The following is a 27906-nucleotide window of genomic DNA, read 5'->3' as shown; positions in this document are numbered from 1 at the left end:
AGGACAACATGCACATAGGACACCTTAGAGGACTCAGCACATGTGGCCCTATGAAGCTGGGGAGCAGCATGAACAAATATGGCGAAGCTGACATTTTTTGGGCAAGGGCAGATGAGAGATTAGAGAAGGCAATGTAAGGTGACAGGCCTTTGCTTGGCATAAGAGTGCTAGTTAGTAAACACCAAGAAAGCTTCAACAAGGCTAGACTATGATTGGGATGTAGTTTAAAAGGTCACTGTGTCTCATGTGGTGGTTTATTCCTCAGAGGGCCAGGTGACTTGTTAGAGGTCTCTCAAAGAACCCAGAAAAGAAACGAGGGCCCATGGCGAACTAGGTAAAATTGGGGTCATTAAATAGGCAAAATTAGCAGGACATAGTGCCTGACAGGATGCAGTGGTGGTGAAAATGGGCTCAATTTCTTCCTTTATTGATAAATGGGCAAATAAAAGTGATACACATTTAACGTGTACAGAACGTTTGGGCTGGGGACATGGCTCAGTGGTAGAGTGTGTGTCTAGCATGCACAGGGTCCTGTTTTTGATTTCCAGTGCTGCAAAAAATGTTTGGGAATAGATGTACATTGTAGGGTAGCTAAATCACACTAATTAATATGTGCATCGCCACACATGCGCACCCCTTTGGGGAACTAGAAATGTTAAACTCCTAGCAGCAGATAACAGAATGGTGGCTCCAAGGGGCTGGGGTGGGGATTGAGAAGATGGTGGTCAAAGGACAGAAATTTTAATTTGGCCAGGCGTAGTGGCCCACACCTATAATCCTAGCATTTGGAGGATCACCAACCTAGGCTACATTGCGATACCATGGGCCAAAATACCCCCCAAAAAGAAAAAAATTTTCAGTTAGGAGAAATAAGTGTGAGAGATCAACTGTGCAACCTAGTGATTATAGTTAATAACAATGTATTGTATTGAAAGTTGCTGAGAGTAGATTTTAAATGACCTCAGAGTTTCTGATGAGGTCATCACCACTCATGAGCGAGATGTAAAGAAAAAGGGGCAGGTCTGAGGGAAAGCTGGCAAGCTGACTATTGAACCTATATTCAGCCATGTATACTTTTTTAGATGCAGAGATAGGTAGAAAAATTTACAACCATTATTTTTCAGAAATTAAGATAAAATTGGCTTGAAATTTTAAGTCTGATAGGACATGTATTTTAGGTTCTGGCTTCCTCAGAACTTCAGCAGTGCGTTTTGGAGCAGGAATGGCTGAGTTTCAGATGTGCTCATGTTACCCACATTTTTTTATTGGTGTATGTTTGTGATGTGTAGTAAATACCTTCATTGTGGGGAACTGGTAGATAGACATATTGCCCCTTGATCCTTTTTACTTCCCTTTTCTCCTATGCTCCTGTCTCCCCATTCTCAGACCCTCTGCCAATCTTTCAAGTAACCACCTCTTTGATTCATTGATTGTTTTTTAGTCTCAATTTCATTAATTTCCTCTCATTTCCATACTTTCTTTCCTCTTATTAGTTCCGGATTTGTATTGTTTGTCTATGATGAGGTTAATTATTGGGGATCGCTCTATTTTTATGTGCACATTTGTAGCTCTAACCTTCCCTCTTAGAGCTGCTTTCATTGTGGCCCATCGGTTTTGGAATGTTGTGCCTCCATCGTCATTTGCTTCTAGGAACTTTTTAAAATTTCTCCCCAAGTTTTGTCTGTGAGCCATTAGTCGACTATTCAATAATATATGATTTAATCTCCATGTGCTTGTGTAGTTTCTGTGGCTTCCTTTGCTCTTGATTCTGCTATGATCCAATAGTGTGCAGGGGATTATTTCAATTATTTTGTATTTATAGGAGCATGCTGTATGACCTAAGATGTAATCTGCTTTGGGAGAAGTTCCATAGGCTGTTGAGAAAAATATATTCACAGGTGTCTTATAGCTTGAAGGGAAGGCTTAAGATTGCTTCTTCATTTCAGGTACTTCAAAAGTCTGTGGGCCCAGCCAGCCTGAGCTTGCTCACCTTCAGAGTCTATGCTGCACCAAAAAAGGACTCGCCTCCCAAAAACTCCATGAAGGTCGATGAGGTAACACACCATCCTTGTGGCAATGTGTTATGAACACCCGACTTAATTACTGCAGGGGAGTATTTATAAATTGCATATCAGGAAGACAGTAGATATTTATTTTTATTTTTAATTTTTGTGGTATTGTTACCAGGTTCTGGGGGCTTGTAAATTCTTTCTACGGTTTTTTCTAGGTTCTTATCTCAAACAAAGACATGGACAAGACATGCAAAAAAGGTAGCGAGATTTTTTTACTTTTATTACAGGTAGGAAAAGAAGCTCTGCAGAGTGAGTTGGACCATCTGCAGGTAGAAAAGAAAGACCTCTGCAGAGTGAGAGCAAGACACTAAAGAGCTCACAGTTACCAGGAGGTTAATGGCGAGGTCTTTTGGATCCCTCAGTCTCCAGGATGGTGTCAGACTAGGCCATCCTATCAAAATCCTGCTTGATCTTGTGCCAGAAGAACTGAAGACAGCACTTTCCGATTGGTCCCAGATGCAGGGTTGGGAACTGTGTTCTGTGGATCTCCGTGATTGACAGGCCTTGCCCACTTGCCCAGTCAGTTCACCACACCCTAATCTCTGGTCTCAGTTTTGGAGGTGGAGCCCAAGGCCGTGCCACGTGATAGGCAAACACTACCCTTGGGCTACATCTGCAGCCCAGTTAGAAGATATTTAAAAGGAGGAAATATATTTCTTTATGTATATTTTGTTTTCTTTGTGGGAAGTTACTAAGCTGTGGCTTTTCAGCAGATAAATTCTTTTAATGGTTTTAGCTGAGGTCATAATTAATTAATATTTTATAGAATTTTAGTGGGGAACTTGCTATGTCCCAGCAGATTATAAACACAGATCAGTATTCTGAGAGGCCTGGCAGGTTCTGGACTGCTTTTTTTTCTGGACTGCTAATTGAGACAAGAAAATCATATTTTTCTCTCTCAAAGATATTTGAGATATGCAGTCTCACTGCTTCTTGGCTGGGTTAGAGGCTCATAAATAGATACTTAGTACACATTAAATAAATAACACAGCCTTCTCTATTGCTTACATTCTTCTTTGCCTGTGCTTCCCACTGGTGATTTGGATATTTGATTTCTTTGCTTTTGAATAAAGTAATATGCATAGGTATCAAGTAACTCCCAGGTGGAGTTATTTGAACTGTTTACCTGCAGCTAATTATCTTTGCCTTTTACTTGCTTCTCAGGCCTTGGGACAGAGGCATGTGGGTGACAGAGGCAGTTGGGAGAGGTTGTGGGAAGTTTGTGCTTTAGGTGGGGACAAACCGGCTCTCCTGCTTAGATCGGCACCACGCTGATTATCATGTGAACTATGCAACCAGTTATTCTTCAGCTACTCTAAAATTTTTTATGTTTGTTTCTAGTTTTTGATTTCTCTGTGTAGTTCAGGCTGATCTTGAATTTGTGGTGACTCTCTGGTCTCAGCCTCCCAAGTGCTGGGTTTACAGGTGTGCACCACCACATCTGGCCCTTCAATTTTTAAAAAATTCTCCTTCACTAGCACTTTTGAGTCCTAGAATCTATTTTCCAAAGTAAATCTGAGGTAGGATACCAGATACCAGCGTATAAAAGGGGTAAAGGGTGATGCTTTGTTTGCCAGCAGCTTATGCGGAGGGAATGGTACACTTTAGAGCCCTGCCCTCTTGGCCTTGTCCATATGTTTTTTCCTGGTATTGGGGATTTTTCCCCTGGTACAGGGGCTTACACATGGTAGGCAAGTTATCACTGACCTACATCCCAGCTGTTTTTATTTTTTAAAATTTTGACACCTAGTCTCACTATGTTGCTGGGGTGGCAATTAGGCTTGCAATTCTCTTGCCTCATCCTCTCCAGTAGCTAGGATTACAGGTATCTATCATTATGGTTGGTGTCTTGTACTTACTGATTAAGGGAGAAAAATGCAAAGATTGTCTGAAATATAGTCATAAGTCCCATGTAACCTTGTCCCATGTAACCTTTAGGGTCACAGTAATTTATGAACTATTAGAAATATTCTGACTATAAATCTGATCATTTATTATGTGATCTCACTGTGCTTTCTTCTTTTTAACGTGTATAGCTGTCACTCTACTCAGTACCCGAGGGTCAGTCTAAATACATGGAGGAGCCAAGGACTCAGCTTGAAGAAGGCATCTCACAGCTCCGACATCACTGTGAGCCGTATACAAATTGGTGCCAGGTACAGCTGTTGAGAGTCAGTAATAAAAAGTCTGTACTGAATTGCATATTTTTTGGGAAAAGGCATAATAAATGACCCTGAGTTAAGAGTGCTCAACTTATTAGGTGTTCTTCAGTGCCACTTGGAGGGTGGGTGTAGTGACGCCCTTGCTTCCTGGTGGCAGGTCTTGCCATAGATGGCAGAGAGAGCACTGGTCGCTACCTTGTTAGTGATGGTTCTGCAAACTTCTTATCTATCAGGGAGGATGTGGGACTCTCATAGAAGGAAAGGGCTGCGGTGTAAGTGTTTAGGTCAAAACTGGAATAGTATCCTGGCTGCAGAGATTGTGCAAATCAGTCTGGATGAGTACCCTAACCTGGGAGCATTTTGGATTTTTACATAAGGGAAACTCAACCAATAGTCTATATGAATATTCCAAAATGGAAAAGAAAACTTGCCAGGCATGGTGGCGCACACAGGTAATCCCAGGACTCGGGAGGCTGAGGCAGGAGCATTGCTGTGAGTTCGAGGCCAGCCTAGGCTACATAGTGAGTTCAAGGCTATACTGAACTGCAAAACAAGAGTCTGGCTCAAAACAAAACAAAACCAAATACCAAAGAGGGAGTAGGACTCCAAAATCTGAAGCACTCTGGTCCCAAGCACTTCAGATAAAATATACTCAGTCCATACCACTCTAAATGGGAATGGTTATGAAGCATTTTATTTACACTAGGAATCCGGGTGCCAAAATGGGGTGGAGGTATATTTGAGAGGTGAATTGTTTGTTTTCATGACCAAAGGACTTTAAGTATTTTAGATTGGCTTCTGTCCCTGCTCATATTTTAGGTCAGGCATTCGTCATGGCAGGAAGGAAATTATTTTTGTATTTTTGTCACATCTGCAACTGAACTTTGCAGTCTACAGGGTGTTTTTGTAGGCATGAATATATGTTTGCTGGGTCTTGATCTTGATTTTGAAAATTGAGGACAGATGAGTAAAAGCTAGTATGCAGATGTGTGCAAAATGGTCCACATGTACCTTGCTTGAGATTTACTGACTCAGCATTTATTCAGAACTTTTAAATTTCCACCGTCTGCGCCACAGCTGAACTTTTGTTCACCAGTTGAGAAAAAAATAGTATGCATGAGCTTTATCAACAGTAGAAATTAGAAATTATACCTAAGTGAGCTGTGAAATACCTCAAGATTTCCTACAGTAATGTGCTGTAAAATATTTTTACTTTATCCTCTTTAACTGTCTGCTAGTAATTAAGATTGGTAAGGGGTTGGGCTCTAGCTCAGTGATAAGAGTTTGTGCTTTGCATGCACAAAGCCCTGAGTTCAATCCTCAGCACCAAAAAAGAAAAAAAAAGGGTTAAGTCAGCAAATATATCAGGTATTTTTGTGCCATTAGTAGTCCTGTTGGCATGACTACTAATTGGCAGTGTATCTGTTCAGTTGGTGCTGGCAAAGAGAAGCAGGGCCTTGCACTTGCTAAGAATTACTTTACCTTGAGCTACAGCCCCTGCCTGATTTTTTTTTTTTTGAGACAGAGTCTTACCATGTATTTCAGCCTGGCCTTGGACTCACTTTGTAGCCGAGGCTGACCTTGAACTCATAGTGATCCTCCTGCCTCACCCTCCCAAACTGTGGGATTACAGGCATGTGCCCCCAGCATGTCCTTTTTCTGAGGAACTAATTTATTGTTTTAATATTAAAATGATGAAACTAGTAAAAGAGTGAGCTGTTATTCTAGATGTCAGGCTTTTATTTTTTAAAGAGTGAAAAAAACAATAATGAATTTTAATGAAGCAATATTAAGTTCTTTATGTCCTCCCCCAAATTTAGCCTGAGGCTAATGTGTTCTGACTTGAACTGAATTACATCAAACAAATCCTTTTCCAAGTGGCAGCCCATTCTGGTACTACTGTATGTTTTTCTATCTTTACTGTATTGTTCTTATAGCTGGGTACCTTCTAGCTAGTGCCTTGTTTCCTTTGGGATCATCTGGTGTTCATGAACAGTTTTTAAATTGTCACTCTTAAGGTCACTACTCCATTTGCTTCCAACTGGGGCTTCTTCACCAAATGGAGTTACTGACTACTTTGTCCTGTGAAAGCTTGTCACTCCTGCTTCAAATGGGCACTTTTCACATGTAGGCTGTTATGTAGAGGCAGACAAGAACTAGAATTCCTCTAAAAGATTTAATCTCGTGAGAAGAGGCCTGCCACTGTAATTAGAAAGGGCTTGACTTTGAGTTGTTTCCTTCCATTTGAAGAAAAAAGAGAGAAGGCCGGCCTGCTGAAACTGCTCTGCTCGGGATCTTTGCATCCTGTGGCAATAGGAAGACATTCTGCTGAACACTTTGCAATGAGGGGAAATTACAAAAGAAAAAGAAGCCAGCCCAACAAAACAGAGAGGACACATCTCTTTGTTCAGATGTTCTCCTTACTGGGGTGCAGCTCACTGGTAGAGTACCTGCTTAGCCCACCTGGCCGGGGTTCGAAGACCAGCAGCCATACAGCAGCACATATTAGTAGCTTGATAGTTTGTTCAGTAAAGATGAGTATGTTTACTGTGTTTCTTTCTAACCAGCAAATTCTACTTATTTCACTTTTTACCTTTTTAGGAAACATACTCCCAAACTAAACCCAAGATGCAAAGTTTGGTTCAGTGGGGATTAGGTAAGTTGATTTTTTAATTAGGCAAATCAGTTATTCAATTAATATCAAACTGTTTGGGATTCCATGAAAGGGTCTGTAGATCTGTGGGTTCCTTAGAATTGTAGTCACAATTGTTTTATTTTGTGTTTGCCTGCTGTACCTCTGACAAAGAATTAATAGCAAGAACATATAAAGAACTAAAAAAAAAAAATCAGTCCTCCCAGATTTGGAGACCCAATCCATATATGGGCATCTGAGATGAATACACACTTCTCAGATAAAGAAGTACAAACAGCAAATAAATATGTGAAAAAAATGTTCAATGTCACTGGGCATTCGAGGGATGCAAATTAAAACAACACTGAGATTCTGTCTCACCCAGGAAAGAATGGTTATTATCAAGAAATCAACCAATAACAAATGTTGGCAAGGCTGCCGGGAAAAAGGAACCCTTCTCCACTGTTGGTGGGAGTGTAGACTGGTACAGCCACTGTGGAAATCAGTGTGGAGATTCTTCAAAAAACTAGAGCTAGAAGTCCCATTCAGCTTAGCTATTCCCCTTCCGAATATCTTCCCAAAAGAATTAAAAAATACCACAATGATATATGTGCACTCATGTTTATAGCAGCACAATTTATAATAGCCAGATCTTGGAAACAACCCATTGCCTGAGGAATGGATAAAAACAATGTGGTATTTTTATGCAGTGGAGTACTATTCAGCCATAAGGAAGGATAAACTTTGAGACTTTTATAGGTAAATGGATGCAACTTGAGACAATACTCATAAGTGAAATAATAAATCAGGCACACATGTGTAAATATAGTATTATCTCACTAGTGTGAGAAGCTGAAGTAAACAACATATGTATATGTATAAGTATATAAAAAATAGTTAAGATAGTTATACTACTGATTTCTCTTAGTTCATTGAGTAGAAAGATTTGTGTTGGTATTGTTCAGACAGTTGAATGCAGATGTCTTGTGCTCTGGGTGAATGATGGGGATGACTATGCACAATGTATGTACCAGTGTTGCCCCAGTTGATGTGTTTTGAAATTTTTTCTTTTTTTTTCTCTTTGAAATAAAATGGATTTGAAAAAAGCACTTGTTTTAGTTTGCTTTTTGACACAGCCTCACTGTGTAGTTCAGGCTGGCCCTAAACTTACTGTGTAGCTCAAGCTGGCCTCAAACTCACAGTGACCCTCTGCCTCAGCCTCTTGAGTGCTGGGATTACAGGTATATGCCACCACACCTGGTTTATACTCACAAAAGTAGAGCTATGCAGGTTTTTTTTCTGGAAAGAAGATCTCTTGTTTTCATCAGATTTCAGAGCACTGCATCCTCTAAGTGTATTGAATATAGTTAGGATTATTGGGTGAGCAAGCTCAGGTACACTGGAATTTTGCGGGGAGAGTAGGGCTTTGCTTTGTAATTTCATGCAAGATGCACTGAATTTTTAAAAAACCATTTTCCAGGTATATTGTAGTACAGCACATTAATCAATAGATTTTCAGAATAGCTCGTTTGCATTGCTGTTACATACTATAGAACAGTTATGCCGAACCTATTGCATGCATGTTACTGCTTTTTTCTTTTAAGATAAAAGATGTAAATGTATGAGTTGTATTTTTCTAAATTGAAATCTCTGTTCAGGTTTAACTGCAGTGTTGATACTTTGCAATAAATAAGTGGGGTTTGGGGGTGCAGTTTGGGTGCTCATCACCGCTATAGAAGTTTAGAAGCAGAAAGGAACTGATCTGACGCCTCTGGGAACAGTCCTGATGTGCAGTTAGCAGTGTTCCCTTCTTTCTTTCTTTTGTCGTACAGGGGATTGGACTCTGGGAGCAGTGAGCTACATCCCAGCCCTTTCTGATACAGTATTTTTATTTGGAGAGAGGGTCTCACCAGGTTGCCCAGGCTGGCCTCAAGTGTGTAATCTTTCTTCCTCAGCCTCCTGAGGAGTTGAGATTACACCTTTGTTGCACCATACCTGGCTCATGTGGTCTTTATTGTCCTGAATTATTTCTCTCCTGTCGGCAACTTATCCCATATCAAGGACCCCTGCAGTGGGCTCCAGTCTCCTGCCAAACATTACTGGGCTCAGCAAAAAGAAAGATCAAGAGACAAAATAGCAGTGCAGCAGGGAACTGAGATAAGTTGTTCACAGGCAACAAAAGGCCGTGAGGCCAACAGAACCTCAGTATTTAATGATTACATCTGTGTGAAAGACAATGGGTGAAGGGCAGTGAGTGTTCCCGGAACAGTGATGGTGACCATGACGGACTAGCAAGAACAAAGCATTCTTGTAAGGAGGAGGCCAGGCAATAAGAAAGCTGTAGTTTCCTCAGGTGCTTTATCATCCTTCGCAGATCTTATCTTGCCATATGAGTGCAGGAGTATCACTAGCCAGAGGGCTTCAGCTGCAACCAGAAGAAAGCAGGGAGTCTGGCTCAGAGAGCAGGAAAAGGACAGCGTCTGATGTCCCCTGACTCAGTTTATAATCTGTGGTCCTTGGCAATCACATGCACTCATAAACTGAGTTCACAGTCTTCTATTTGGACTAATCTCAGTGAGGAACTTATAAATTAATAGAGATAACAGTTCCACTTCATTTACTTATTGAACGTGGTGATAAGCAGAAATCTTGTTTTTAAAGGGTTTGTTTTCATGATGGAACAAAACAAATGTGTCACTGTGGAGGTCTCCATTGTAACCTGTGTTGTTGGCAGTATTGGCTTGTTCTTTTCTTCTCGTGGACCCAGAGTTACTACAGGTGCAAGCAAAAGCCGTCCATGACAAGGTGTATTGTTGTCACCAAGTATCTTACTTTTCTCATTTTTGAGACAAAATACCAGATCCTAAAGTTAAGGAGAGAAAGGCTTATTTCAGCTCACAGTTTGTGGAGGTTTCAGTTCATAATCAGAGTGGCTCCAATGTGGGGTGGCATGGCAGAGGGGCATCACAGAGGAGAAATAGTTCATCGCGGGCAGAAGGCAGGAAGGCAGCAAAACCTCAAGGTAGTGAGGAAGCAGCAGCAGCAGCAGCAGCAGCAGGGAACCTCCCTCTCCCTTTTATTCCTTCCAGGCACTTTTCTGGTGCCTCCCACACCCAGGATGGGCCTTCCCATTATCTACACCCAGAACTACCAATCAGTGGACTCAGTCATCACACACCCTTAATCCCAGCACGACACACTCAATCCAGCCACCTCTGAAAAGCCCTACCAATGACTGCATGAGGATTGGGGGGATAACTAGCCACAGCCATCACACTAAGGCTATGAGACCATTCCCAGAGGTCAGTGCTCAGGCATCCTAGTGGGAGCTGGGCTTTGGTATCCAACACAGTCTCAAAACAACATCTCTCCTGTGCTTTGCGATGACCATATTGGCTCTGCTCACCACAGCTGTCTACAGCCTCTGGTTCACTGCTCCTTGAGCCTGCCTAGAATTTTGCAATGCTGTGCTTACAGTTAGGCAGAAATAAAGGGAAGTTCACAGTTGCCTGAGATGACCCAGAGGAGAAGGTGCAAAGTAGAAACTAGGTTAAAGGAAAAAGAAAGAAAAGACCAGATAGGAATTAATGCAACCATAATACTAGCCCTAGAGTAGTGTTTAAAATGATCAAAGAATTTCCCCCAAGAAAACCAGGAGTGGGGAATAGAGACATCTGTGGTATTACCTGAGGGAGAGGATTACTGCATAGTCTAATTGATAAGTTCAGTTCACCATACATAATTTAAGTCACCATCATGCCACTATTGAAGATCAAGATTGACTAACGGTGATCACAACCACTGAGATACATTAATAAATTATTTGATACTAAGTTAATACTGAGCTAGGCATGGGGGTGCCTGGGCTGCAATCCTAGTACTCAGAAGACTGAGGCAATAAGATCACTGCAAGTTCAGTGCCAGGCTTGGCCACATAGCGAGTTCGAGGCCAGCCTCAACTACACAGTGAGACCCTCTCTCAAAAAAGAATATTAAGCTGGGCATGGGGGTACACACCTATAATTTCAGCACTCAGCAGGCTGAGGCAGGAGGATCACTGAATTTGAGGCCACCCTGGGCTATGCAGTGAGCTGAAGGCCAGCAAAACCCTGTCTCAAAAAAAACTAGTGGAAATACAGAGATAATCACAGACCACTACTGAAGGTGTAGATGCAGCTGAGTAGAGACTGGGGAGATGAAAGCAGTTGGGAAGAGTTTCTGAGCTGAGTCAGGGAGCAGTGTTAGTCTCAGTACACTGTGGGGCATGACCGCAGTGTGGTCAGCCTTAGAGGGAGGGCTTAGGTTTGAGTGTTGGAATCCACCAACATATCCACTGCCGGAAGATAATCTGTAAGTAGCAGCCCATCATTAAAGAGCTTTTGTTCTCAGTGGGAAGACATAAGACACATGTCTGAGCCAGTGGTGGTGCATACCTGGAATCTCAGCTTTCTGGGAGGCTGAAACAGGTGGATCACAAGGTCAAGTCTTACCTGGGCAACTTAGTGAGCCCCTGTCTCAAAAAATTAAAAGGGCTGAGGCTGGGACTCAGTTGTAGAGTACACCTTGGTTTGATTCCCAGTACCAAATACAGACACACACACACCTGAATAATTAACTATGAAGTACTATATAGGCTTAGATACCAAGTAACAGAACTGATGGGACATTAGGGGAGGAGGACAGGTCTGGCTGATGAGCTTAGGAAAAGCTTTCCTGAGGAGATAGAGCTCAAACTGGCTCTTACTTGGTGAGATTGGTTCAGTGGAGAGGAAAGGAGGGGAGAGCGCAGAGGACAAGTGGCATAATGCAAATAAGGTCACAGGGCATGCTGAGGCTTGGTGAGGACACTCACCTATTTGATTGATTTATTGATTGATTTTTGAGACAGGGACCTCACTGTAGTTCAGGCTGGCCTTGAATTTGCTATGTAGCCCAGGGTGGTCTTGAACTCACAGTGATCCTCCTGCCTCAGTTTCCTGAGTGTTGGTATTACAGATGTGTACCACCATCCCTGGCTACTTTTATTGTCACTATCAACAGTGTCTATTTCCCACATAAACTTGTACTGTGAGTCTCCTTCTTTAGCCAAATTTATTGTTCTTGTGTTCAAATAATGAGTTCAGATGGCAAAGGATACTTATTTTTCTGAAGCTGCCATATTTGGTTCCTGAAAGGATGTGTAGAAAAGAATATATTAGCAGAAAGTAAAAAATAAATGGCTTGCAGCTTGGGATTTAGCTCGCATAAGTGCCTGCCTGGTGAAAGGTCGTGAGTTTGATCCTCAGTACCAAATAAATAAATAAATAAATGGCTCGAAAAGCATTTGATACTATACTATGTATACTATTTTTCTGTTTTTTAATGAGTTGTTTATGAACCCATCTGATTCTCTTGCAGACAGCTATGAATATCTCCAAAATGCTCCCCCAGGTTTTTTTCCAAGACTTGGTGTTATTGGTTTTGCTGGTGTTGTTGGACTCCTTTTCACTAGAGGTATGTGTGGTTTTCTAGGCTCTTTATAATGGTCCGTGCATATAAAAGAGATAGGGTATCTGGTTCTTTACTCTCATTTAATAGTTTTCAGAACAACGAATTGCTTCCTGGATATGGTCTTAATAGATAATTAGCATGGTTGTTTACTCCATTAAATTTGTCTCTAAGCATATATAAAATTGTATACTCTTGGTAAAAAATATTTGTCACTCTTAATAAGCATATTTGTTTAAATCCCTATTGCTCTTTGGTACAGAAAGAGTAAACTTTTGTCCAGAGTCTTTTATACTGGAGAAGTAAACTCCTAAGTGTTTCAGGCTATGAGTCACAGTAAATAGTGATTTAATACGACATTTATTAACTTCTTGATGTATCATAGCTTATGTCAGTGGTAAAAGCTTTTGCAGTCTTTAGATTTTAAAGCTAATAAAGTTGGTGATGCATGCCACCAGTGCTTGGGAGGCTGAGGCAGGAGGATCATGAGTTCAAGGCCAGCCTGGGCTATATAGCAAGACCTTGTCTCAAAAAAAAATTAACAAGTGAATTTATTACTAAAATACAACAAATATATCACTATGGGCTTGAGAGTATAGCTCAGTGGTAGTGCACATGCCTAGCACACAAGGCCTTGGGTTCGAGCGCTAGCACCCCAACACACACACACATATTACTAGACTCTACGGCTAGGTTGCACAAACATTTATGGGAAAGAAAGAAGAATAAAAGATTTCACTATGATGACATTAATTTTTTATGAATTGTATAGGTACTTAAAGTTTCACTAATTATGAAATAAATGTTTATGGTATAAAATTCAGATATTACAAAATTTCTTAGTAGAGAAATTCCCATAAAGAACCTTGTAATCTGATCTTGATGAAAAGAACAATATTTTGATAGCTATTCCTCCAGTTTTAGAACTCTTCCCTCCTCACCCATCAAGTATTACTTTAGGATGTGGAAGGCAAGCTGGATGTAGTGGCAAACACCTATAATTCTAGCATTTAGGAGGCTGAGGCAGGAGGATTACCATGAGTTCAAGGCCAGTGGGGCTATATAGTGAGAGTATGTCTCAAAAATTTTTTTAGTTTTTTTTTTTTTATCAGTACTAGGGATCGAACTCATGACCGCCTACATGCAAGGCAGGTGCTTATGCCGCTGAGCTAAATCCCCAGCCCATGTCTCAAAAATTAAAAAACAAAAACGTGGCGTGTAGAGAGTGAGCATTGCTGTGGTGCCACTCCCAGCTCACCTGTGGAATGAGCTCATCTCAGAGTCTTTATGTCCTCCCCTTGTGTTATGCAGAATAATGAGAATTAAATTTCTGGTTCAATTTTAGTAATCAATTAATGAACCAACATTTTGTCACACTTCTCCCAAACCTTTTTTTTTTTTTTACAGTGCTGAGCATTGAACACAGGGCCTGAGCAATAAATCTATATCCCCAGCACTTTTTGTTTTTATTTCAAGATAAGGTTTCTCTAAGTCACATAGTTATCCAGGCTGGGTTCAAACTTGTGATCCTTCTGCTTCAGCCTCCAAGAGCTAGGATTACAGACATGCACCACTTGCCTGAATAGACATGTATACACCTAGGCACATGTAGGTGACAGCAAGTCTTTTCCCAGGGGCACTGAAGTGAGTCACATCAGAGGGTTTCCCAGAGCAAGTGAGTGATAAGTCTGTTGTTGGGCACCAGAGGATTTGAGGTCCTCCCAGGAGAAGCAGGATGGGCTGAGAGGTCTCTCTTGGTAGCACTTGTCAAACACAACTGCCAAGTACTAATGAGGATGCTCTTGATTGACTATGCCAGTGGTGTGACGGGAGGGTGCCAGAGAAGTGATTCATGTCACCACTGCCTTCAGGTGCCATCCTCAGCACTGACAGGCAGTGAGTCTCCTCTGCCAGTGCTAGAAGTCACAGGCTACACCCCTGGTTTCTTGGTAGCCATGATAGAAAGTGCCAGGGCGCTCAGGGAGCAGGAGAGGCTGAGGAGTGGACTTTTCTCTTCTAGGAGAGTTGTGCCTCTTGGTGCAGGCATTAGGACTGCGAGAGAAACAGTGTACTCATGGCTAGGTCGGGACACTTGTCTTCTCAGAAGTCCCAGTTTCATCTTCGGGGATTTATTTACCATAGGCTGGGCAATATAGCTCAGTGCTAGAGCACCTGCCTACCATGCAAGGCCCTGGGGTGGATCTTTAGCACCACACATCAAAAAATTCTTTTTAAATAAAAATAAAATTTAGCGAGATGTGGTGGTACATGCCTGTGTTCCCAGCACTCTGGGAGGCTGAGGTAGGACAATCACAAGTTCAAGCTCAGCCTGAACAATTTAGTGAGACCTTGTCTCTAAAATAAAAAAGGGCTGGGGAGGTAGCTCAGTGTGGATGTCCTGTGTTCAGTTTCTAGTACCACAAGATGATAATAATAATATAATTTTAACTCTAATCTGCAGCACTTACATTGTCAGATGTGATTATTTATATACATTGCACTAATACCAATATGGGTCTTCTGTCCACAGCACTGTGCCTCGTGACGGAGCTCATTTCTAGTGTGAGTTCACATGTACTCTCCTGTTTCACCCTCTACTAGTTCTTTGCACATCATTCTCAGCCTTCTGCAAACTCAGCATCCATTCTCTTCTCCACCTCGGCTGCATCCTCCTGCATCCTGGCCTGAGACTTCAACACTGCTCTTGTCTTGGGACTTGGCTCCTGATCTGTCAGACCAGTCCCTTTCTTGGCTCTCCTGTCATCTTCTCCTTGGTTCACTCTGCGGGTTGTCAGGCTGCATGCGTAAGTGGCTCTCAGGGCAGTATATGTTGGAGACAAACTTTCTAGAGCTTTGCATCTTCCTCTTGCCAGTGACAGACTGACTTGTGATAGGACTCATTCCCCATAAAAACATTGAAAGCTGCACCTTCCAAAGTCCAGTGTCACAGTTCGGAGGGTTGATGGCCAAACTGGGTGCTTATTGATTCTGAAATGTTTTTTTAAAACTTCCTTGAAGCTTTGAAGAATGTAATCTTTAGTCTTTTGAATTTTCATGGTGCTGTGGTGACACTTGAGCTGCTTTCACGCCTTGCCTGCATATTTTGATGGCTTGTAGCCTTCAGCTGAAGGATTGTATCCATCTGGTATTTCTTTGAAAGTTTACTCTTCATTTTTCCTTCCTAAAATCACATTCATTAGCAATGAGGTTGTTTTAAAATGACCCTAAATGTCTCATATTTGCTGGATGGTTTTGTTTCATTCTTTTGGATTTTTTTTAAAACTTTAGTCTTTTCTATGAGCTCTTTCTTGTTCTCTGATTTTTTTCATAAAATTGTTTTCTTTTAATGCAGTAGGTTCTTGGTTACCTTGGTGCTACTTAATAACAGGTTTAGTTTTGTTTTGAAGTTCATGTTTTCTTGCTTTTCTCGGTCTTTCTCTTTCATGTTGCTGTGACAGTGATCCTCACTGTCTGGTCATATTTCAGACTGAGGCAATTGAAACGCTAGTAAAGACCCTGCATAGCCGGCTTGCTGACAGGCAGGTTCTAGCTAGGGTGACTCCCCAGGAGCTGAGCTTAGATAGGGTACATGGGGCGCGCTTTATTCTTGGACTCCCACACACAGGCACAGAATGCTCTGGATTCTCATCAGAAAACCCCAGGCATTTCTTTAATGATATCCCACCTGTTTTTGAAATGTTGGCCTGACCTGACTTCTGGCCTTGGACAGTATGGGAGAAGGAATGTGTCATCTGGTCCATGTCCAGGTTGTGCACTTGTGCCCTTGCCTTGATCCTTGGTTGCCATCTCCACTCACCACAATACGAGCCACCTCTGCCTGGGACAGATCTGTTCCCTCCTCGCCAGCAGCCTTCTTTTGGTGGACACTTTAAGGCTGCGTGGCCTCTTCTCTCCATTTTCTGGAAATTTGTTGACATGGTTTTTTCTTTTTTTGTGTGTGATGTTGAGGATTGAACATAGGGCCTTGTCCAACCCTGACTGATACTTCTTATCTGCCAATGATCCTCTACACTTTTTCTCTTCATTGTGGGTTCATTAGTCGATATTTTATTTTTTACTGTTATTTTAATGACTTCTCAGGAAGGAGAAGAAAGGAACAATTGTGTTTGGTATTTAAATAGGTAGCCTATTTGCTGTTATTAAAAAAACCCTTATAAATCAAAATACCACTTTGCTTCTTCTCAAAACAGTCTTTTTGTTGTGATGGTTCTCTTAGAAACATTTGCTGAGTGAAAGAAGGCAGTCATAAAGGATCATGTGTTTTGTGATTCCATTTATTTGAAGTGTCCAGAGTAGGCAAATGTACAGAAAGTAGATTTCTGGTGGCCTAGGGCTAGAGGCCTGAGGGAATGGAAGTGTGTCTTAGTCCTTTTCTCATTACCAAGGCAAAATATCTGACATTTGAATTTAAAGGAGGAAAGGTTTATTTATTTATTTATTTATTTATTTATTTATTTTTGGTATGAGGGATTGAACTCATGACCTCACAACCTCATACTTGCGAGGCACTGGGCTAAGTCCCTGGCCAGAAAGGTTTATTTAAACACAATTTTTAAAAAATCAGTACTGGGGATCAAACTCACAACCACACGCTTGCAAGGCAGGTGCTTATGCCACTGAGCTAAATTCCCAGTCCCAGAAAGGTTTATTTAGCTAACAGTCTGTAGAGGTTTCATTCCATAGTTGGGTAACACAGTGGCAGGGTGACCTGGCAGAGGGCCATTGCAGAGGAGAAATTATAGTTCATGGAGGGCAGAAGGTAGCAAAGCAACAAAGGACAATCACAGCTCTTTCTATCCTTTATATTTTATGCAGGATGCTTAGGGCAGGTAGCATTCACACCCTTGATCCTAGCACCATGAATCAGTCCTAGCATCAAACAGTCTAGATCCAGCTACCTCTGAAAAAGCCCCATTTATGACTGCATGAGGCTTTGGGGAGACATCTAGATACAAACTCTAACACTACCAATGAGTGTGAGCATCTTTTTTTTGTTCTTTTGTTTTGTCCACTCTCAGGATGGAAGCCAGGGCTTTATACATGCTGAGCACATGCTCTATCATTGAGCTGCATCTCTAGCCCCAAGGTTGCAGGTTTCTTTTTGGATGATAAAAATTGATTGAAGTGATGGTGATACAACTTTGTGAATATACTAAAACCCATTAAATTGTGTACTTGAAATGGATGAATTATGAGAATTACATTTCAGTAATGCTGTGAAAAGTGGTGATTCACTATTGAATGTAAAAGGTCAGTTGTGATAGTGAGAATGCTAAGTCATCTGATGGTATGTACAACCTTTTATTTATTAGGTTCAAAACTAAAGAAGCTGGTGTATCCACCTGGCTTCATGGGATTAGCGGCCTCCATCTATTACCCACAACAAGCTATCACGTTCATCCAGGTGAGTCAGACCTAGTAAGTTGGGATGTCCTTCAGGCTTGTTTATGTGGGATATAGGAATTTGCTGCTCCACTGTACTTTGTTTTGCTCTTTTTATAACACCTGACTAAATTTATTTGCATATATAAATGAACCACAATAAATCTAAATGTTTTTCTCCACTATTTACATCAACATTAGCCCTTCTTCTAGTAATGCCAGTGTTCAGAGAACATTCGTGCGAATTAGATTTTTTTTTTTAACACAAGGTCTCACTGTATAGTTCAGGTTGGACTGGAAGTCACTGTATAGTCTAGGCAGGCTTCAGACTCATACTGATCTTACTGCCTCAGCCTCCCGAGCACTGCTCTGACATGTGCACCTGCTAATTTGGATATTAATATGAGAAAATTTAAGGTGACATTTTCACATACTTACACAAAAATAAAAAGACTGATTTTTTAAAAAAACTTATATTTTTATTAGTATATGTTTGCAGCACATAATGTTTATATGCATCGAGGAGAGTTGGTAAATGTACATAACTTATGTTAATAGCACATATAAATTCTTTTTAATTCCTTCTCCTACCTTCCTTCTCTCCAGCTTCTTGGTCCTCTTCCTCCCTTTTTAATTTTTTTCTTGGTTCATTTAAATGATCATATTTATCAAAAGAATTATATACCTGTATATGATATATCTTTCTGCTTCTTTTCTTGTTCCCTTCCCCTCCCACCAACCACTTTTCCCCTTCCCTATTTACAAAAGCTTTGTTTCCATTTTCCCATTTTTCTTTTACCCTTCCTTCTTTTCCCCCTCCCCCATCCCTTATTCTCCTCATTTGAATATTTTCTTCCCATTTTTCATTTCTATTATACATTTTGATCCTTATTTATACTTTCAGTTTCTCACACCAGAGAAACAATGCAATATTTGAACATGTATGTCTGATCTATTTCACTTAAGAGTATGGTCTCAAGTTGCATCCATTTAGCTACAACCATCTCAAGCTGATCTTTCTTTCTGGCATTGTATTAAAAAAACACATCATGCTGCGTGCGGTGGTGTATGCCTCTTATATCAGCATCAAGAGGCTGAGGCAGGAGGATCACTGTGAGTTTGAGGCCAGCCTGGGGTACATAGTGAGTTCAAAGGCAGCCTGAACTACACGTTGAGACTCTGTCTCAAAAAACCAAAAACAAACGAAAAACCAACCCACCAGTTCTTTATGCATCCATTAGTTGTATTTGGGCTGTTTGCAAGATTTAATTGTTATAAACTGTGCCACTATAAACACGGGTGTTCATATGTCACTCTGGTATGATGCTTTTTACTTTTTCAGGAAGATAGCAAGGAGAATAGCTAGGTCAAATGGAACCTCTAGTTTTAGTTTTTTGAGGAATCTCCACAGTGATTTCCACAGTGGTTGCACCAGTCTACACTCCACCAACAGTGCAGAAAGGTTCCTTTTTTCCCCCACAGGTTCTCCAGCATTTGTTGTTGGTAGATTTCTTAATAATAGCCATTCTTTCTAGAGTGAGGTGGAATCTCAGCATTGTTTTAATTTGCATCTCTCGAATGACCAGTGATGTTGAACACTTTTTCATGTATTTATTCGCTGATCATAATTCTTCATTTGAGAAGTGTGTATACATCTCAGATGCCATTTTTTGATTGGCATTTTGATTTAAATTTGTGGCATCTGATTTTTTTGAGTTCTTTATATATTCTAGATGTTAGTCCTTTGTCTGAGGAAGAGCTGGCAAAATTTTGTTCCTACTCTGTTGTTTGTCTCTTCACTCTGTTAGTAGTGTCTTGTTGTGCAAAAACTTTTTAATAAGAGGAGATCCCAGTTGTTGATATTTTGTGATAGTTCCTGTGCAATTGGGGTTTTGTTCATGAAGTCTTTGCCTACATCAGTGTGTTAAAGATGTGTTGTTTCTTCCAACAGATTTAATGTTTCTGTTTTAATATTTAGATCTTTGATCCATTTCGATTTTAGTTTAGTGCATGGTGAGAGATAAAGATTTAGTGTTAATCTTTGGCACGCGGAAAGCCAGTTTCTCCAGCACCATTTTTTTTCTCTTTTTATCGGTACCGGGGATCGAACTCATGACCGCCTGCTTACAAGGCAGGTGCTTATGCTGCTGAGCTAAATCCCCAGCACCATTTATTAAAGAGACTATCTTTCTTCCACTAAAAGCATTTGGCTCTTTGTCAAAGATAAGGTGGCTGAGTGTGTTTGGAGTTGTTTCTGTATCTTCGAGTTTGTTCCATTGATCCTTGGGCCTGTTCTGTTTTTTTGCTGGTCCCATGCCTTTGTTGCCCAGAATTGCTTTTGCTATTCTAGGTCTCTTCTGGTTACAATAAATTTTTGGATTGTTTTTTATTAATACTGTGAGATATGCTATTTGTATTGGATCAGTATTGCATTAAATCTGTGTAGTAATTTTGGAAATATGACCATTTTCATTATATTGGTTCATCCTACCCAAAAGTGAGGAATATCTTCCCATTTTCTGATATCCTATCAATCTCCTTTTTCAGAATACCATAGCTTTCAATGTAAAGGTCTTTATTTTTTTATTTTAAAGAGGAAAAAACCAAGGAAAATAAAACAGTATAATACCAATCAAAATAAACTAGTATAAGTAATATAAGACTTCAAAACCTTATGAAATCAGTAATAGTTATCATAATGCCTTTTGTTGTTTTTGAAATAGCTCCAGATACCTTTGGGCATAGTAAAAATCGAACAGAACAGAATAGAGTAGAAACAATAAAAACAAAACAATGAATGCAAGAAAGGACTTCAAAATAAGCTCATAGTAAATCCAAAGTGGCTACCATAATATCTTGCTATCTTTGAAATAGCTGCTCCTGCCATCAGATTTAACATAATCAAACAAAACAAAAGAGAATAAAACCCAACCCAACAAAACAATGAAAACAGTATGGTTTCTAGGCAGGGACCACCTCATTGTGAGGGCTGTTTCTTTCCCTTTGCAGTCTACAAATGGCACTGACTCATGGAGAGAGGCTTGGGTGTGGCTGTCCCACTCTGGCAGCGGCCCGTGCATGGCACAGGTTTCTAGGTGGGGATCACCTCCTTGTGGGGCTGGTTCTCTGTAAATGTCTTTTACTTCATTAGATTGATTCCTAGGTATTTGTGTGCTATTGTGAGAAGTGTTGTTTCCTTTATTTTTCTCTCAGGGAGTTTGTTATTTGTGTATAGGAGTCATATTTGAGTGTTGACTTTGTATCCAGCTATGTGATTCAATTTTTTCTATTAGGTCTAAAAGGTTTTTGGTGGAGTTTTTGGGGTCTTCCATGTAGAGTATCATGTTATCCACAAATAGTGATAATTTAACTTCTTCCTTTCCTATTTTTATTCCTTTTATTTCTCTCTCTTGTCTGATTGCCCTAGCTAGTGTTTCCAGAACTATATTGAATAGGAGTGGTGATAGTGGACATCCTTGTCTTGTTCCTTATATTAAAGAGAAAGTTTTCAGCTTTTGACCATTTAATATGATATTGTCTGTTGGTTTGTCATAGATGGCTTTTATCAGATCGAGATAAAGACTGTCCAGATTTACTTCTTTTTTTTTTGGCCTGAGCAAATTGCCTTTATTAGAGAAATTACGTAGGATTTAGGAGTTGGCATTGGAGCCCTTCTTCTTGCCTGTCGTGGTCTTCTTCTCTTCTTTCTCTTCGCTCCTTTCCCCACCACTGCTCCATTTGGTCACCTTGGGAGTCTGACCTCTCACTTTTCAAGCCCGAGCTTGGGAACCATAGACTTTACTTCCCAGCATGTGGCCAGCTACTTCCAGAGTGGCCAGGGCTTCTACCCCATGCTTGGAGTAGCCTTATCCTCCAGTGACTTGCCTGCCAGGAGCACGACTTGATCTTCTGCTGTGTTGCCCTCCAGTAAGGCCACATGAGCCTTAATCTGGATGATTGTGTCCTGGCCAATCACTTCAAGAGTTTGTAGGTCTTGGGCGTGGACAACAAGCTGCGTGTTGGCAACTGAATGCCTGACCCATGTGTCACTATTGTGAAGATGGAGGCCAGAAAGGGCTATTACAATTTTCTGTAGGAATTTTATTGTGAATGGGTGTTAAGAGTTTGTCAAAAGCTTTTTCTGCATCTTATCGAGATGATCATATTTTTGTCCTTGGCGCTGTTAATATGGTGTATTACATTTATTGGTTTGTGAATGTTGAACAAGTCCTGCTTCCGTGGGATGAGTCCTACTTGGTCTTGGTGAATAATCGTCTTGATATTTGCTGCATTCTGTTTTCCAGGATCTTCTTGAGGATATTTGCATCTGTGTTCATTAGGGAGATTGGCCTGTAGCTCTCTTTTTTGGTTGGATCTTTCTCTAGTTTTGATATCAGGTAGTGCTTCTAGGAATGAATTTGGGAATATTGCTTCCCTTTCAATTTCATTAAAGAGTTTGAGGAGTAGTGGCATAGATCTTTTCTAAATTTCTTATAGAATTCAGCAGTCAATCTGTAAGAGCCTGGGCTTTTCTTTGTTGGTAGTTTTTAATTACCTCTTCGATTTTACTCACTGATAGCAATTTATTTAGAATTTTATATTTTCTTGATTCAGCTTTGGCAATTCATATGTATCTAGAAATCTGTCATTCTTTGTTTTCATGTAATTAGACACTATGGTAGCTATTGTTATGTCAGGCTGTCTTGTGGTGAAACACTAGTTGCTTATATTGTTCTGTTCTGAAAAAAAAATAGAGTACAGGTTCTCGAAGTAGATATTGATGATCTGGATTTCTTCCAGGTCCATTGTGATTTTGCCTTTTTCATTCCTAATTCTGTGGATTTGAGTGTTTCCTTTTCTTTTTTGATAAGGTTGCCTAAAGGTTTGTCAATTTTATTTAATCTTTTAAAGAATCGACTCTTGAATTCATTGATTCTTTTTATTGCTTTCTCAGTTTTCATTGCATTAATTTCTGCTCTGAGTTTTATAATTTTCTCCCTCATGAGCTTTGGACTTGACCTACTCTCCTTTTTCTAGAAACTTGAAGTTCAACATTAGGTTGTTTACTTGCGCTTGCTGTTTATCAGTCATGGGAATTCAGCACTATAAATTTTCTTGTAGGACTGTTTTTATTGCAGCCCCTAGGATCCAGTATGTTGTATCAGCATTATTGTTTAATTGTCGAAACTTTCTAATTTCTTCTTTAATTTCATCTGTGACTCATTGGTTATTCAGGAGAGTGCTAATTTTCATATTTTTATGGAGTTTTTGTGGTTTCTTTTACCATTGATTTCCAATTTCATTGCAGTATGGTGTGATAAAATACGTGAGGTAATTTCACTTCTTTTACATATACTTAGCTATATTCTATGAGCTAGTATGTGGTCTATTTTGAAGAATGTCTCTTGGGCAGCTAAAAAGAATGTGTATCCTGATGATATGGGGGCCACTATGTAGACATCTGCTAAGTCCATTGCTCAAAAGTTTGGTTTAGTTCTGATATTTCTTTCTTGATTTTCTGCCTAGTTTATATGTCTGTTTGTGGCAGTGTGCTATTGAAGTCCCTCATAACAATTGTATTAGTGCTTATTTGACTTCTCATGTCTGTTATTTTTTTTGAGACTATATTTCTCTATATAGTTTAGGCTGACCTTGAACTCACTATGTAGGCCAGGCTGGCCTTTAATTTTCAGCAGTCTTCTTTCCTCAGCATCCTGAGTACTGGGATTATAGGCATGTACCACCACACCTAGCTAATCTTTGTTTTATATACTTGAGTGCGCCAGTATTTGGTGCCTGTATATTTATGATTGTTATCACTTCCTTTGGATTGTTGGTCAAATGTATTGAAACCGTGTTCCTCTTAATAAATCTTGCTTTGAAATCTACTTTGTCTGAAAATCAAATAGCTACCTCTGCTTTTTCCTGGTTTTTGTCACAGGGACAATTGTTTTCCATCCTTTGACTTTCAGTCTATGAATTTCTTTTTGAATTAAATATGCTTCTTGTATGCAGCATATTGTTGGATCTTTCTTCTTGATCCATTCTGCCAGTCTGTTTCTTTTGATTGGTGATTTGAAACCATTTACATTGATGATTATAACTGATATGTATTGACTTATCCTTGTCATGTTATTTTCCTTGTGTTGTCTCCCCCACTATTTAATTAATTATTTGCTTTGCCTGGTGGATTCATTCTGTTGGGGGTTCATAGAGTTGTAGTCCTTGTTATCTCTTTCTAGAATGTCTTCAGAACATTTTGGAGTGCTATTTTGGTTATTCTTGAATTTCTTCAGGTGTTCTTTGTCATGTAAGTATCTTATTTCTTCATCAATTTTAAAAGACAGTTTTGCAGGGTACATCATACTGGGTAGAAGGTTGTTCTCCTTTAGGGCTTGAAATACTTTACACCACACTCTCCTTAACTTAAGGGTTTGTGTTGAGAAGTCTGGTGTAATTCTGATGGGCTTTCCTTTGATTTCTTTCTTTTCTCTAACAGCTTTTTTTTCCTTCTCAAATCTATTTTATTTTAAAGAGAAAAAAATAAAACAAAATTTCAAAACAATAATTAGGGGATAGTAACAGTATATACACTGTATATAGTATATATATATACAAATATACATAGATATATACATATACATATATTTTTTCTTTTGGCTTCCTACAAAAGTGAGACAGTATGATTTTACACATGCATGTCTGATTTATTTCACTTATGAGTATGGTCTCAGGTTGCATCCATTTACCTATAAAAGCCTCAAGCTTATCCTTCTTTATGGCTGAGTAGTACTCCATTGTATAAAAATACCACAGCTTTTTTATCCATTCCTCAGTCAGTGGGCATTTAGGTTGTTTCCAAAATCTAGCTATTACAGATTGTAGTGGTATAAACATGGGTACACATATATCACTGTGTTCTGATGCTTTTAATTCTTAAACTAGAAGGGGAATAGCTAGATCAAATGGAACCTCTGATCCTAGCTTTTTGAAGAATCACCACACTGATTTTCACATGGTTGCACCAGTCTACACTCCCACCAACAGTGCAGAAATGTTCCCTTTTCCCCGTAGCCCTGCTAGCATTGGTTATTGGTTAATTTCTTGATAATTAGTGAGATGAAATCTCAGTGTTGTTTTAACTTGCATTTCTTGAATGACCAATAATGTTGAACGTTTTTTCATATATTTATTTTCCATATGTAACTCTTCATCTGAGACATGTGTATTCATCTCAGATGCCCATTTTTTTGATTGGGTCTTTGAATTTGGAGGGCCTGATTTTTTTCAATTCATTATATGTTCTAAATAGAAGTGCTTTGTCTGAAGGACAGTTGGCTAAAATTTTTTTCCCATTTTGTGGGCTATCTTTTCACTGTTGTTGATTTCTTTTGACATGCAAAAACCTTTTAGTAACATGAGACCCTAGTTGTTGATTCTTTGAAGAACTTTCCATGCAGTTCAGGTTTTGTTGATAAACTCTGCCTACTCCTATTTCTTTGAGATTTCTATTGACCTTGTCTTTCAGCAGATTGAGTGTTTCTGTTTTAATATTTAGATCTTTGATCCATTTTGACATTAGTATAGGGCTTAGTGATAGACATGGGTCTAGTTGGAATAGCTGGCAAACATCCCACATTGTGGGCTGTCTCTCACTCTGTTGGTGGTTTCTCTTGCTGCACAAAAGCTTTTCAGTAAGATGAGATCCCAGTTGGTTATTCTTTGTGATAGCTCCTGTGCAGTTGGGGTTTTGTTCATGAAGTCTGCCTACACCAATGTCTTCAAGAGTTTTATCTATTCTGTCTTCTAGTTGATTTAATGTTTCTGTTTTAATATTTAGATCTTTGATCCATTCCAAATTTAGTTTAGTGCATAGTGAAAGATATGGGCCCAGTTTTAATCTTTGGCATGAGCAGAGCCAGTTTTTCCAGTACTATCTATTAAAGAATCTTATCTTTCTTCTAGTGAATGTGTTGTAACAGTTTTTTACATTCTGTTCTTATGTTGAATTTCTGGAATTTTGGCCATTGTATGCCTTGTGTAACTTTTTAATTGTCTAATTGCAGTTCTGTATGCTTCACTTATTTGTGTGTCTGTTCTTTTTAAATGTTTGGGATGCTTTCTTCCATTACTTCTGTGAACAGGTTTTTTATGTCATTTACGCTCTTACTTTTCATTGACCCTAATCAGTTTTGTGTTATTCTTTTTTCATTACCTAGCAGCTGTTGGATTGTTTCTTCATGGTTCCTTGCTATTTTTAAGAAATCTTTCTTTTCATGATTGCTAACCACAATCCTATCTTCTATATCTGATATTCTGTCTTCACCTTCTTATGCTGCTGTGTATATTTTCAATGGAATTTTTAATCTCCTGGATCTCTGTTTGAATCTCTTTTACTCTTTCTTGTATCTTCTGAGCTAGCGTATTTTCTCCACCATAGACACTGAGCTAAGTGTTCACTGTTAGCCTCAGCCCTTGTCTCAAAAAATAAAAAGAGGCCAGGTGTGGGGGCACACACTTATAATCCCAGCTCTTCAGAGGCTGAGGCATTAGGATCGCTGTGAATTCAAAACCAGCCTGGGCTACATAGTGAGACCCTGTGTCTAAAAAATAAATAAGTATTTTGTAATAAAAATTTTAAGAGGGCTGAGGTTGTAGTTCAGTGCAAAGGCCCTGGATTCAAAGCTACTATGTGCTCCCCTCCCCAAAAAAGACATCAAGTGTGGCAAACACAAGGCTGCTTTTGAGTTTTGAGGTCCTTGTGGAGAGGGAGACTCTGTTGTCAGAACTACTGAATCACATGGTGATTCAGTCTTTGGAAGGGACAGCAGTGCAGTCACCAGAGTCAGGTCCTGAGCATGCTGCCCAGCTGTTTGCTCTGAATTCCTCAGGACAGAGCAGGGGCCAGGATCCTGGGTGGGCAGTGGTTCTAAGCGCAATGCTCTTGGGCCGGATGTGGGAGACACTGCTTTGTGGATCTTTCCAGCAAGGCTCTATATTGTTCCTTTGTTTCTTTTCTTTCTTCTTCTTTTTTTTTTTATTTATTTTTGAGACAAAGTCTCACTATATAGTCCAGGCTGCCCTTGAATTTACTATGTAGCCTGGGCTGACTTCAGTCTTACAAGGATCCTCCTGTCTCAGCTTCCTGAGCGTGGGGCTTACAAGTGTTTGCCAGTACACTTGACTTCCATATTGTGTCTAACAGCCTAGAGTTAATGTTCCTACCCCTGCTCTTCCCTAGCTCAGGAACAGCAAATAAGGTCACTGAGTCCTAGATTAATAATAATAACAATGTTCATACATCTTGGTCTGTTTACAGTTTAAATTGTATAGCGCTAGGTTAGGTAGGGGTTCTTCACTGTGGGTTGAGAAGCAGATGTATGTTCCCCCAGAGTGAGGGTCTTTCCTTGTCTTTGATTCCGCAGCATATATAGCAAAACGCCTTAAACATCTTTGGTATTCACAATGAAGATAGTAGGATGCAAATCTGATTTGCATTCTTACTTATTTTTAAAGTCAGTAGGAAGTTTAATCTCTTTTTGCCCTCTGGAGTACTAGGAATTGAATCCAGGGCCTGCACGCTGAGCTACATTCCTAGCTCCTCTTTATTTTTTCATTTTGAGACAGAGTCTTGCTGAGTTTCCCAGCTGGGACTCAACCTTGTGATCTTGCTATGTTGGATTTACAGTCGTGCACCACCACACCTGGCTTCTTTAAAGTCTTTGCCTCCTTACTGTTCTGCAAGATAGAATTCATGTGAGAGTGCCATGTCAATGAAACACTATTGTGAAAGATGAATTATTATAAAGATGAATAAGAAAATAACTTTTCTCAGGAATTGGAGGTATTATTGTAGAGAAGAGCAGTCAGCATTCTTTGTCATAAGCAGGACCAATGCATGCAGATTTCTAGAAGTACTTTATGTAGAAAACTCAACACTTAAAAACAAAGTGTCCAGGGCTGGGGATTTAGCTCAGTGGCATAAGCGCCTGCCTTGCAAGCAGGCAGTCATGAGTTCGATCCCTGGTACTGATAAAAATGAAAAAGACCAAAAAAAAAAAAAAAAACCACAAAGTGTCCAGCAATTGCAGCCAGCTGGCCAAAAAGGGACACAAAGGTCCTGAGCTCCCTGAGCCTGACGCTGTCCCTG

The 27906-nt window shown here is 39.9% G+C and overlaps 1 protein-coding gene across 4 annotated transcripts in view; it reads left to right on the top strand.

The window, feature by feature from the left end:
• The window catches only part of Apoo (apolipoprotein O), a 67378-nt gene that overhangs the window by 24402 nt on the left and 15070 nt on the right, over positions 1-27906 (top strand). Inside the window, exons 2-7 of one of the 4 annotated variants that reach the window (XM_063243087.1) lie at positions 1947-2054; positions 2228-2270; positions 4109-4228; positions 6836-6890; positions 12264-12359; positions 17687-17778. In XM_063243087.1, the coding sequence (XP_063099157.1) occupies positions 2050-2054; positions 2228-2270; positions 4109-4228; positions 6836-6890; positions 12264-12359; positions 17687-17778 (411 nt within the window). In that variant the 5' untranslated portion in view covers positions 1947-2049. Of the gene's footprint in view, positions 1-1946; positions 2055-2227; positions 2271-4108; positions 4229-6835; positions 6891-12263; positions 12360-14883; positions 14916-17686; positions 17779-27906 lie in introns of all 4 variants that reach the window. The other 3 variants (XM_063243086.1, XM_003466425.5, XM_063243088.1) reach the window with 3 other exon arrangements.

Source organism: Cavia porcellus, unplaced genomic scaffold (assembly GCF_034190915.1).
Source record: "Cavia porcellus strain 051 isolate PalLab524CR breed Dunkin Hartley unplaced genomic scaffold, mCavPor4.1 scaffold_33, whole genome shotgun sequence".
Lineage (NCBI taxonomy): Eukaryota > Metazoa > Chordata > Mammalia > Rodentia > Caviidae > Cavia > Cavia porcellus.
This window is presented reverse-complemented; position numbering and strand designations above follow the sequence as displayed.